Below are 11,240 nucleotides of genomic sequence, written 5' to 3'. Positions count from 1 at the left end.
GCGGGGGAGGTGCTTAGCGCAGGGAGCTGCGGTTCGCCACGCCCCCACGGGGCGGGGCCCACCCCGCATCCCCCTTCCCGGGCAGCGTTTCCAGCCGGAGCGTTTATGCAGCGCGCGGGGAAGGGGCGTCGGGGCCGCCATGTCGCGGCTGCACCAGAGCAGGTCGGTGTTGGGGTCTGTGTAGGGACGGGCGTCTTTCTCTTCCCCACCCTGCTGGGGCTGCGCTGCGCGGGGTGGGGGCTGTGGAGAACCGGCGGCTCGGGGGGGTTGGGGGCTCTGGAGGGTCTCGGGTTGCTTGTACCAGCCGTGATGACGCCCGCGGCTTCGCTCCCCTCAGGATCGCGGACTTCCAGGAGGTGCTCGGCGAACCCACGGTGGCTCTGACCAAGCTCCGCGAGCTGTGCTTCAGCGGTGAGTGCTGCGGGGACCGGCCCCAGGCTGGGGAGAGGGCTCCGGGCACGGCGGTACCCTGGGCTGGTGTCGCCTGACGGGGGCTGTCCCCGTGGGGAGACGCTGTGGATAACCCCAGCAGCGTCCCTGGGGAAACTTCGTGCCCGTCGGGTTGGAAAAGTGTTGCCAGGCCTGTTTGTGAGGTGACATCAGCAACCCGCGGTGAGAGATGGGCTAACGTGGTTATTTCTCTGCCTGGTGTTCCGCAGGAATTCCCTTTGATGGTGGGCTGCGCTGCCTGTGCTGGAAGGTGGGTTTTGCTTGGGGTGCTTTTCTTTCTTGCGAGTGATGCTTTGGGTTGATTAAGTACACGTAGCACTTTTTTGGCGGTTAAAGTTGTAAACGAACAATAAATCCAGAGCTTAAAAGCCACTAGAAGTCAGCAGTAATTTGTGGAGATCAGCACTTTTCATGTGAACAGCCTCAGTTTTAAGCTAGCAGTGCATTTCGGTCAGGTTAGCTATTGATCCGTCCTACAAATAGTTCTGTGTGGAAAGCCAGTCCCTGAAATATTCCTGAGTGTTGCTTAGCAAAGTACTTGGCTTTCTGGAGAGAACTCCCAGTATTTTTCAAGGGCCAGTTTGAGCCACTGTGTTTGCATTGCTCATCTTGCAGGTGTAACAGCTCATTGAATACTATTTATGTTCACCTGTTTCCTGTGCAGATACTCCTGAACTACCTCCCTTTAGAGAAAGCCTTATGGAGCTCTTTGCTGAAGAAACAGAGGTGAGGATGTTGGTACTTGTCCCTTTATTTCCTAAGATACCTGCAGAGAAGGAGAGTAGTCTTTAAATAATTAAGTACTTTCATAAAGCAAATTGTTCTTGTGTGTGATGTGCTGTTCTCCCAGCTGCCTGGTGGACTAACCCCTTCAATTACACTGAAGAGAAAATCAGATACCTTCTGGCTGAGCAGGGTGGGACAGACATCTGTTTGAACTCTGTCTATGTGCTTACCTTGACCTTATCTTCCTTAATTGCAAATTCCTCTTTTCTGCTTTAAGGGATCTGTATTCCCAGTTCCTGAAAGAAATGATTATCCAGCCTGGGATTGCCAAGGCCAACCTGGGTGTTTCAAGGGAAGATGTGACCTTAGAAGATCACGTAAGTGTTGTTAGGCCTTTGTGCTGCAGAAAATAACTTGGGGATTTTTCTGGTCCCCTGGGTTGCTTCTGGCTCTGTTCCCTGCTGTTCTACCTTGCCAGAGGATGGGATGTTTCCCAGGTGACAGCCTGGCATTTTTGTCGTGGTAGCCTTGAGTGTGAATTATTAGCAAAGCACCAATAGCTCTGTAGAGAGCTGTTTCCAGCTGTGTTTTTCCCTCCTCCTTCCCTTTGGGGCTTCCTGCCCAGCCTATGGGTCTCCTAGGGGAAGGGAGAGGCACACAAGAGGTTCTTGGAACCAGAAGATGCTCCCATGGGAAGTTTGTCCATGAGTGGATTCAGAGCAGAGGATAGAAAAAAAGCAGGAGAGTCAGGCTGGACTGTGGTGTGGAAGACAGGAGAGTTGATTATTTCTAGTAATGCTGCTGGGCTGTTGTTTTTTTTATAAAAGACTATTTCCTGCATGCCTTGGCTTTCTCCTTCTCTGAAAGTGCTGTTAAGAGTGTGTGTGTGTGGGAGGAGTGAGTGAGTGAAGTAACTGATCAGAAGAGACTGTAAAATGATACAGCTGCTCCTATGACCATTCTGAGCATTCACTCCCCTGCAGTCACCTGCCCCACTGTGATATCTGGAGCCTTGGTGGTGTAAAACTGGCATGTCTATAAAACCACACAGCCAGGTCACAGTGATCTTTGAATCCCTTGGAATGTAGCCTGTTTGGTTTTTTTTTTTTCTTGGTTAGCTGTTAACTTTGTGTGGATCTTGGTGTGGGGAGAAGATGCACAACATCAAAATACTGGGTGGGTGGATAACTCTTACCCCAAGTCGAAATACCATCTCCATGGTACAGGTTTGAAGCTGCAGTCAGGAATCTTGTTAACAGAGGAAAAAAAACCCCAACAAACTGATAAGGGAACAAACTCTTGAAGAGGCGAGTGAAAAGGGATTAAAAATGTGAGGGAAAAAAATGTCCCTGATGTGCTGAGTTTGTGCTGATGGCAGAGTGACAGCAGAAATGTTAAATCACTGTATGTTTACTGAGGATTTTGATACGTGTGAAACACACTTGTTCTGTTTTTGTTGTTCCTCTCTTTAGCCGCTCAATCCTAATCCAGACAGTCGATGGAACACTTACTTCAAGGATAATGAAGTGCTACTTCAGATAGACAAAGATGTCAGGTGTGTGAGATACAATGGCTCAGATTTCTGAACCCGAGAGGTTTGGTCAACAAATTGTACTTTGAAAAGAAAGTTTAATATTAAACCGAGCCTTCCATTCAACACACGTATTTCCTTCTTGTCCCTGATTTCCTTCTGTGTCCATCCTAGGAGGCTGTACCCTGACATGGCGTTTTTCCAGCGCCCCACAGATTATCCCTGCCTGTTAATCCTGGACCCCCAGAACGAGTTTGAGACGCTGCGCAGGCGGGTGGAGCAGACCACGCTCAAGTCGCAGACGGTGGCACGAAACCGCAGTGGGGTGACAAACGTGAGCTCTGGGCTGGGGCTGTCCTTGTCACAGGGCAAGGTCTCACACTGGGAAGGGTGATTCTTGGGCTGTTCTCTATTTTTCTTCCTGCTTGTGCAGTGGAATTAAGGAAACACCTCAGCAGATACCAAGCATTCTGGGGGCTGGATGTTGTAGAACCTATTGGAGTGCCTGACAGACTGTAGGGAATTATAGGTGTATTTAATTTTAAGGATTGTTTTTACCTGACTTCTGGTAGAATTTGGAGTCACAAGTTATTTTATACATGACATATCCTTTCCTTTATGGCAACAAAACACTGAAGGCTTCATTTACTACGAATTTATTACAAATTTCCATAGTACTCCACAACTAGATATCAAACCTGGGATTAGGAGAAGAGCTGAGTATCTGTTGAAATGTGTAGTCTCTTTCCCCTTTCACGACTGCTACAGCACACGTGCTGTTGGGGAAGGTGGCTTCTCCCACAGCCATCAATACCCTTCCCTCATACTACTAACAAAGAAGTGGAACTGCTGTGGTTTTTACTGTGTGAGATCATGTGGTGCAATCATTCAGAGGGAACTGTGTATTGCTGCAGCACAGACTTTGTTCTTCAGGGACAGCCAGCACCAGGACTTCCCTGCCTGTGTGCTCCCAGAGTTGCTTATCTTGTTTTATGTGCTATAAACTGCTCAGATCTTTTGGGGAGTCTATGTGTGTTAAAAGCCAAGCTTGGCACATGTGCTAAAGAATCTGTGCCACTTGGTTATCCTGATTCAGCCTTGTTTTCCAGGTGAGCTCCCCTCTTAAAACCACCTCCAGCTCTCTGAGTGAGTACGAAGTTCTGCCCAACGGCTGCGAAGCTCACTGGGAAGTGGTGGAACGGATCCTGTTCATCTATGCCAAGCTGAACCCTGGGATAGCCTATGTCCAGGGCATGAATGAAATCGTGGGGCCTCTTTACTACACCTTTGCTACAGACCCTAACAGCGAATGGAAAGGTGAGGAAGCCTTTTGACTGCTCAGCAGTGGCTGCGGTGCTGCGACTTCTCTGCATGGCATGAGGAGTTTTGGGGAATTGCAGGAGCTGAATGGGCTGGGAGTGGTGAGGACATGGGAAGTGAGGATTTTTGAGCAATTTTTGTTTGTTTGTTAAACTCAAAATCCCCTTTGATGCTCTTGTTTCCTTGTACTATATATAGATGGTAAGGAAAAAAAATGGAAAGGGAGGACCTTGCCTGTTGCTTCTGCTTCACAGGAGCTCTGAGGGTGTATGCTGGTGGCAGATTATGTTCTTGGGCATAGATAACTGCTTTGTGACCTCATGTCATGAAGACCTTGTGTTGGACATAGGGTTAGTATCTGCAGTGGCTCTGTAGATGTTTCTAGTTAAAAAAAAAAAAAAAAAAGTAGTTGTCTAGCCTTGACCCAGACCAAGCAAGCCAAGATCTGGTGGGATCTACTCCTTAAATCCAACACAGTAACCAGATCATGGAGCAAGGACAATTTTACAGCCCTGTATCTCTCTCAGTGAGGCTTCCTTTATTCTCCCATGTTCTTATTTTCTTTCCCCAGAACATGCTGAAGCAGACACATTTTTCTGCTTTACCAATCTAATGGCCGAAATTCGGGACAACTTCATTAAAAGCCTGGATGATTCTCAGTGTGGTATTACCTACAAAATGGAGAAGGTGTACTCCACCCTGAAGGAAAAAGATGTGGAGCTGTATTTGAAACTGGTGAGGAGCCAGATGTTACTCTGGGTCTTGGGTGGGATGTGAGGAGTGGCTTAACAGTGCATGTGAATGTCAGTTCTGTTAAACTGTGCTTGAGTGTAGGAAGGGCTTTGCCTGTGGGGCAGAGACTCTTATCTGTGAGCTGAAACAGCCTCTCCTTGGAGCGAGGCTTCCTCCCCTGCCTGTCTCTGAAAGCAAACTATGGTTGTTCGCAGCTGCCAGCTGGGAGTCTGAAAGGATTTGGCCATGATCCTTGGTCACCTGCATAGCTGGAGCTGGAGTCTTTATTCTCTTGTAGAGATCTGTCAAAACATGGCTTTTGCTGTGGAGCTTTTCAGCATTCCAGGTTACAGAAATAATTTCTGCTTTTAAGAGCAAAAAAAAAAAAAACCACTCCCTATGCTGCATACGTGCACTTCTATTGCCACTGGCTACCCTGACAGCTCTGACTTTTAAACTCCATGGAGCACATTCCAAAGGAGAAGTGAAATCCAGTGAGTTAGATGATCCCACTGGCCAAATTATGCTGTTCCCTTTTATCCAAAGGTTTTCAAGTGCTTTGGGTTTCTGTGAGTTTTGTAAAACATGTAGAAGGCAGCTTTCATTACAGACATCTGCAGTCTTACAACCCATTTGGTGTGAAAGTCCAAGGAGACTTTTGAAGGGAAAGCTATTCTTGTTACTGCAACCTTGACCAAACTACACTGAGATCTTTTTCAGTCTAGAAAAGTCAGGATATGTTTCTTTTATAATCCCAGAAGGTGGTTTGTCAGCACAGCGACACAGCCCACAGTGTTGGCTGGTAGCTGATTCAGTGGGGAGAAAAACTTCTTAATGTTTGGCTGGCAGGAAATGGTCTTGGCCATGCAGCAGCTGGTCCTTAAGAATATCAGCAGAATCCTGAACTTGCTTGACTTTGATTAAACTTATGCTACCTTGGATTTAACATCAGAAAACAGAAAGCTTCAGGCTAAAGGTGCTTACAGCATGTTTTACTGACCATCAGTGTGAACTCTGTTCCATCTTTGTTTCTCTTTGTGAGTAGTAAACCTTTTGATAAATACAAGGGTTCTGGAAAGGAGAGGAAATCCTGACAAACAGTGCCTGTGCTAGCAGGGGAGGGCTGCAGCTTTGCAGATAAAATGCTGTTGAAATGGGAACTTTAAAATTACTTGGCAGGTTTAACAGAACGCAAATAGTGCCTTTAGGGAGAAGAGCTTCCTTTACTCCATGTTGTGGACAGAGGAGCATTTTCTGGCTTGGTTTAGGTGTGTGTGGAGTGTGGCTGCACTGAAATCTTAGTCAGGGTTGAATGGGAGAGTCTCCAAAGGATGCAGAGGTTTTCCTGGTGCTTCAGGAAGAGCTGGGAGCTTAGAGCAGTGTTGGGGAGGAGACGGGGATGGAAACATGGGGTGCGTCTCTTGCCTGTAGGGAGCTGGCCAGGAGCACATATTCACTGTTTGCCTGGTGCCTGTCTGACAGCAAGAACAGAACATCAAACCCCAGTTCTTTGCCTTCCGCTGGCTGACGTTGCTCTTGTCCCAAGAGTTCCTGCTGCCAGATGTCATCCGCATCTGGGACTCCCTCTTTGCTGACGACAAGCGCTTCGATTTCCTCCTGCTCGTCTGTTGTGCCATGTTGACGTAAGTACACACACAGCCTTCCTCTTCTTCACTTCCATAGATCCAGGAGTCTTCTCTAGGCATGTGTTAGGGTATCTGGTGAAGAGGTTATAAGGTTTTAAAGTTTCTTTGCAAAGAGTCAAAAGTAGCTGGAATAATTTTCATCTTTCAGACTCATCCGGGATCAGTTACTGGAAGGAGACTTCACTCTGAACATGAGGCTGCTACAGGTAGGAATTAGAGTGGGTGCAGAGAGCAATTGGAAAAGTCTGAAAATAGTACTGTGGGAGAGGATGACAGTACGTGAGAAGGTGGGAGGGTATGCCTGGTTCAAGACAAGTACCACATTTGTGATGTCTGCATGCAGGAAAATCTGCAGGGATCTTACAGCACTGTCATTGCTGGAACTGGAAGTCTTTAGCACATGCACTCTTTCTATCCTACAGAGAAATTATCATAGATTGAAGGTTTTTGATCTTCCTTTGGTTTGCAAAAAAAAAAAAAAAAAAAAAAAATTTCAAACAAAGATGTGAAATCTTATATAACACTCCTAAATTTTTTTGGCCAGAGGGTTTTAATTCTGAGAGAGCCTTAGGCTGGAAATGCCTGCACTGCACAGTTGGATATCTCACATTCTGCCAGTTCCTGCTTTGGGCTGTGCAAGATACTGGCTTTGATAAGTCTTTCTGGCATGAGAAAGGGCCCTGTGGCAGGCCAGGTTACTGTGCCCTTGGAGGACAAAGTGGAAAAAAAAAACAACAAACCTTCTGGAAGGGTATTGAGGTTTGATCAGTTACAAAACAGGAAACTGTAGTTGTTAAAGGAGTAACTGAACATGGCAGTGTGTTAAAATAGGCCAAGAACTTTGTTGTCAAGGTTTGCCTTGTTTAAGCAAAACAGTCTGTGTCAAGAATGCTGGGAAGTCACTGAAATCCCTTTGTTTCTTCGCCATAGGATTATCCTATCTCTGATGTTCATCTGATTTTGAAGAAGGCAAAGGAACTTCAAGATTCCAAATAGTCCATGGGCCTAACAGAAGGTGTCAGAGAACTGTGTGGCAGTGGGTCCTGGGAGATGGCCCCTTGCAGTGTGGTGCACTAAAGCTCCTACTGGTCTCTGCAAGACTTCAGGTTTTGTTAGGGCTACTGGCCACCTTGAAGACTTCCTTATACTCTATTTATTAGGTCAAGGACTGATTACTTCCCCATCTACTTGGGTTCTGCACTCCAGATTTTTCCACATCTCAAATGCCTCTTTGCTGCCAAAAGCAGTTCTTTGTATCTTTTTTAAATGACTTTGAGTTTAGGGAGAAAGAAACCTTCTGTCTGCATATCCCTGAAGGGATGGACTCCTGTATCATGGAAGTAACACACGGAGTAACTTCTAATGGGGAAAGGACAGACTTAAGTCCAGTGAATTTTGGTGGGTGAGGATAGAAGGATCTTCCTCCTGTGAATAGAATGTATTCCAGTGGAGTCACACATTCTGCCATTTAAGTAGATTCCGGATTCTCCTCCCTCGTGTCTGCACTTGGCCATCCCTGAGGTGTGTGAAGAAGATTGCATCACTTTGTGGTGAAGGTCACCTGGCAGTTTGCACTCCTCCTGGGAGAGAAAGAGACTTGGGAAGCTGGGGTAGGAGGACACAGTGACAGCTGGTGGCTTTGTGCACTCAAACTGCCTGAATCCAGACCTGCCTTATCAATGAGGTCTCCTTGAAAGCAGGACTGTGGTGGCTTTAATCCCCCAGTGAAGTGTAGTTCCAAGTCAAGCCTTACTACGCACAGCCTTAGAGCAGGATTGTTGCTGCAGGGAGGCCTCATGCTGCTCTCAACTGGAGCATATTCAGCTACAGTCAGGATCCTGAAACACAAGAAATGGACACCTAATCATGTGCAATGAAGACAGATGTATTTAGGGGCTTATACAGGCACAAAACTGGAGCTTTCTGCCTCAGTGGCTTAACTAAATACTACTTGCATTAATGTCTGGTCACACTAACCTTGCTGTTGTCTCACAGTACTTCTTGCCAGGAAGAGACAGTTCTGATCTGCAATAGGAGTCCTTCTCTAGCACAATCCAACAGGCATACAAGCATCTGTCATGAGGTGACTGCTGGGGCTGATTCACTGTTCTGTTCTTGTCTGCTGCAGTCACAGTCCTGAGTTGGACACTTGTTCCTCCCGAGAGGGAAACTGCTGTATTTCAAGTAGGCTCAGATGAACAGGGACTGAGACAAACCACAGGGAGAACTGCTGACCTGCCACAATGCCGAGCTGAGCAGAAACCCTAATCCTCGGAGAGAGAAACTGCCAGCACCCAGGTGCTTGTGTGGTGCAGAAGCTCTTGAGTGAACACTAATCCAGCATGCTTTTCCCTTTCTTTCTGTGCTGTGCTGGCTCACCTCTGCTGTTGGACTCTGCAGTTTTTGGTATTTATGGGTGTTGATTTGTTAAAGGTCAATCAGTTTTTGTAAGACTTGCTTAAGCTGCTGCTGGCCTAGACTTGCCCTAGCAGGAGGGATGCTGGCAGCCTTCAGCTTTTTTTACTGGTGTTATTTCCTTCACTGAAGGCCTTCACAGGCTGCTGTAATTCTCACCAAGGTGCATGGGGAGATGGCAGGACAGGTTGGTGCACGTACCCATGTTCTTATTGGCAATCCCAAGCAATCTCTGCCTCTTGAGAAGATGCTCAAGTACCACTTGTGCAGCCATGTGTTGCCGCTGCGTTGCAAGAGCAATTTAAGTTTTAAAGCAATCTGTAATTAATACCTGTGGCAACAGTATCCCTCTCTGCTGCAATCTTTTCTTAAGGGTATAGTTTTCCTCCAAGGAAAATGGAACAGGTAGGCCAGGACAGCAGTGTGATGAAGCTTCCTGGCTGCTCTAGTAACTGGATGGGTGTTCTTTCTGAGCTGTTGCAGGTGGTCTTATGTCTCAGCTCTTGGGTACCTGTACTGGGGAGGCTGTTAGCCAGACTTCCTGGGGGCAAAGAGCCACCTGGGAGGTTGCCTACAAATGTAGAACCAGAGGCTCCCACTCTGAGGCAGAACTGTACCTGCTTCAAACACTTCTGCCTCAGAACTGCTATAAATACTGCTGTAGCTTTCTCATTCCATGCACAAACTCTGCTCTCATATCCCTGAATACCTGTGCTGGCCTGTTCATTCCAGGTTCCCCTGGAATGTGCAGGATTTCCTTATGCTGGAATTTCTCACTGGCAACAGGACCATCCATGAATGTTCCTGCTCTGAGCAGATGGGAGTCTCCTTAAAGTAACCTGAGGAGGCAGCAGACAAATCAGGCTGAAAGCATTACTTGGACATGAACTCCTGCATGTTTTCAGCATAGCTTTGGGCCTTGAGGGTAACCATCCCTCTTGGGGAAGGCAGAGGGGAGGTGGTAGTACAGGTGTCACGCTGTCTTCTCCCTTCCTACATGTCCAAGGACTTGTGTTATGCCACCTTGCTTCAGGGGGTGACAGTGAATGCTTTTGAAAGGAGTTTGCAGTGGTTTAAAGGGATGTGATAAGAGATTTGGCTGGTGGAAAGAATCTTTGGGATAAAGTCTGTAGCCTTATCCAAACTATGGCTGGCGAACCTGTTGAGTTCTTTGGAGAGAGCTTGCAACAACTCTGAAACATCCAGGCAGGCTGTTCCATACATAAAAAGCTGTTTTATATTCTTGCTTATTTCCTTCCTGTGTGGTAGAACTTCTGTCCTGCTGTTGAAAGGAGTGGTATTTTTCATTGTCTTGGGACAATCTTATTTCTTTATTCCAAGACTTTCTCCTTTCTTTAAGACGAAAACCAGATTTTCTGAGGGGACAAAAGAAACTCTTAACCTTTTACCAGCTTTTGAATCTCCTCGTGTTTCCCTTGGATCCATTCCTCAAGTGTTTTTTGGTGATTTTTGTTGTTCTTGAAGTGAGACGATACTTAACTGGTGTTTCCTTGCTTGTGTGGCCAAGTAACACCTGCTTCAGCCTTGAGATGTTCCTGCTTCTGGTTTCTTACAGTCCTGACCTCCTGAAAGAGCTGATCTTCGGGGTGGGAGGTGTTAGTCTGGGGTGCCTTGGGGACCCATTATCTCATAGGGACTTGAACACTGGATGTTTAAATAGCTCTTACCATGTGTTCCTCACAGGCAGGGCTACTGCCAGACAGGGGAAAGGGAAATCACCTTCAGCTGGGAGGGAAAACAGGACACTCCTGGATGTGGGAAGAGATGAGCCTTCCCTGGGAAGGAGAGGTCTCTGCTCTACCTGCACCTCACTGGAGTTCAAGTTTTGTAAAACTTTGTGGCTTTGCCACTGAGGTAGATCAAGTTGCTGCTGGTGGTCACTCAGGACACTGATTTTGAATTTGAATTTTGTGACCTGACCTACAGTTATGTGCACTTTGGCACTGGGCAGAATGAAGGCCAGAAGTTGTTTTGGGGGAGTCTGGTGTGTTTGGGAATCAGAGGCTGTTTCTCCTTAAGGAATGTCAGCGACTTTGTTTTAGCTGTTTGGAGCAGTCTTGTAAAATGCCCTTTCCCCAAAGAAAGGAAAAGGTAACGCTTTCCCCCCCCCCTCCCCACTTGGTTTGGAAAGAACTGCCAGAAAATGGTGTAGTGAACATATCATCACTCTAAACCTCCTTATTTTGTGCTTATTTTTTTCTAACACTGTTTTTATAACGTTTCCTTTAACTAAACGGATGTCTGTGCAAACCTCTCCTCTTGGTGTGAGTCGGAGTTTGGGCTGCTCCGTGTTCCAGCTGCGGTGTCCATAGGTGTGAGAGCAGCACAGCGAGCTGCGGAGAGAGCCCTGGAGAACCAGCCTGGCTCATCCACCGCCATCTCTGCTTTTGCTTTGCCTT

At 47.0% G+C, this 11,240-nt stretch overlaps 1 protein-coding gene across 3 annotated transcripts; it reads left to right on the top strand.

The window, feature by feature from the left end:
- The first annotated feature begins 121 nt into the window (after positions 1-121).
- On the top strand, positions 122-11,213 carry TBC1D13 (TBC1 domain family member 13). 3 transcript variants are annotated; one of them, XR_009933803.1, is made up of 13 exons: positions 122-162; positions 338-411; positions 660-700; positions 1,115-1,176; positions 1,454-1,553; positions 2,649-2,731; positions 2,882-3,041; positions 3,817-4,024; positions 4,599-4,762; positions 6,242-6,402; positions 6,554-6,611; positions 7,336-7,926; positions 8,534-11,213. XR_009933803.1 is itself a non-coding variant. In XM_062505460.1 (12 exons), exons 1-12 carry the CDS (start codon positions 140-142, stop codon positions 7,399-7,401), a joined length of 1,200 nt encoding a protein of 399 aa, XP_062361444.1. In that variant the 5' UTR covers positions 122-139; the 3' UTR covers positions 7,402-11,213. The 3 variants fall into 3 exon arrangements, 2 of the variants coding, with proteins under 2 accessions (XP_062361444.1, XP_062361446.1); XM_062505460.1 differs by having other exon boundaries at positions 7,336-11,213; XM_062505462.1 differs by lacking the exons at positions 3,817-4,024; positions 4,599-4,762 and having other exon boundaries at positions 7,336-11,213.
- Positions 11,214-11,240: the final 27 nt, after the last annotated feature.

Source organism: Cinclus cinclus, chromosome 19 (genome assembly GCF_963662255.1).
Source record: "Cinclus cinclus chromosome 19, bCinCin1.1, whole genome shotgun sequence".
In the NCBI taxonomy this organism is placed as follows: domain Eukaryota; kingdom Metazoa; phylum Chordata; class Aves; order Passeriformes; family Cinclidae; genus Cinclus; species Cinclus cinclus.
This window is presented reverse-complemented; position numbering and strand designations above follow the sequence as displayed.

Bases quoted from the DNA above. Each gene is read 5' to 3' on its own strand.
- TBC1D13 (XM_062505460.1), top strand. From the start codon at position 140: ATGTCGCGGCTGCACCAGAGCAG. The intron at 3,042-3,816 runs GTGAGCTCTGGG...CTTGTTTTCCAG, and splicing joins ACCGCAGTGGGGTGACAAAC to GTGAGCTCCCCTCTTAAAAC. The intron at 6,403-6,553 runs GTAAGTACACAC...TTCATCTTTCAG, and splicing joins GTCTGTTGTGCCATGTTGAC to ACTCATCCGGGATCAGTTAC.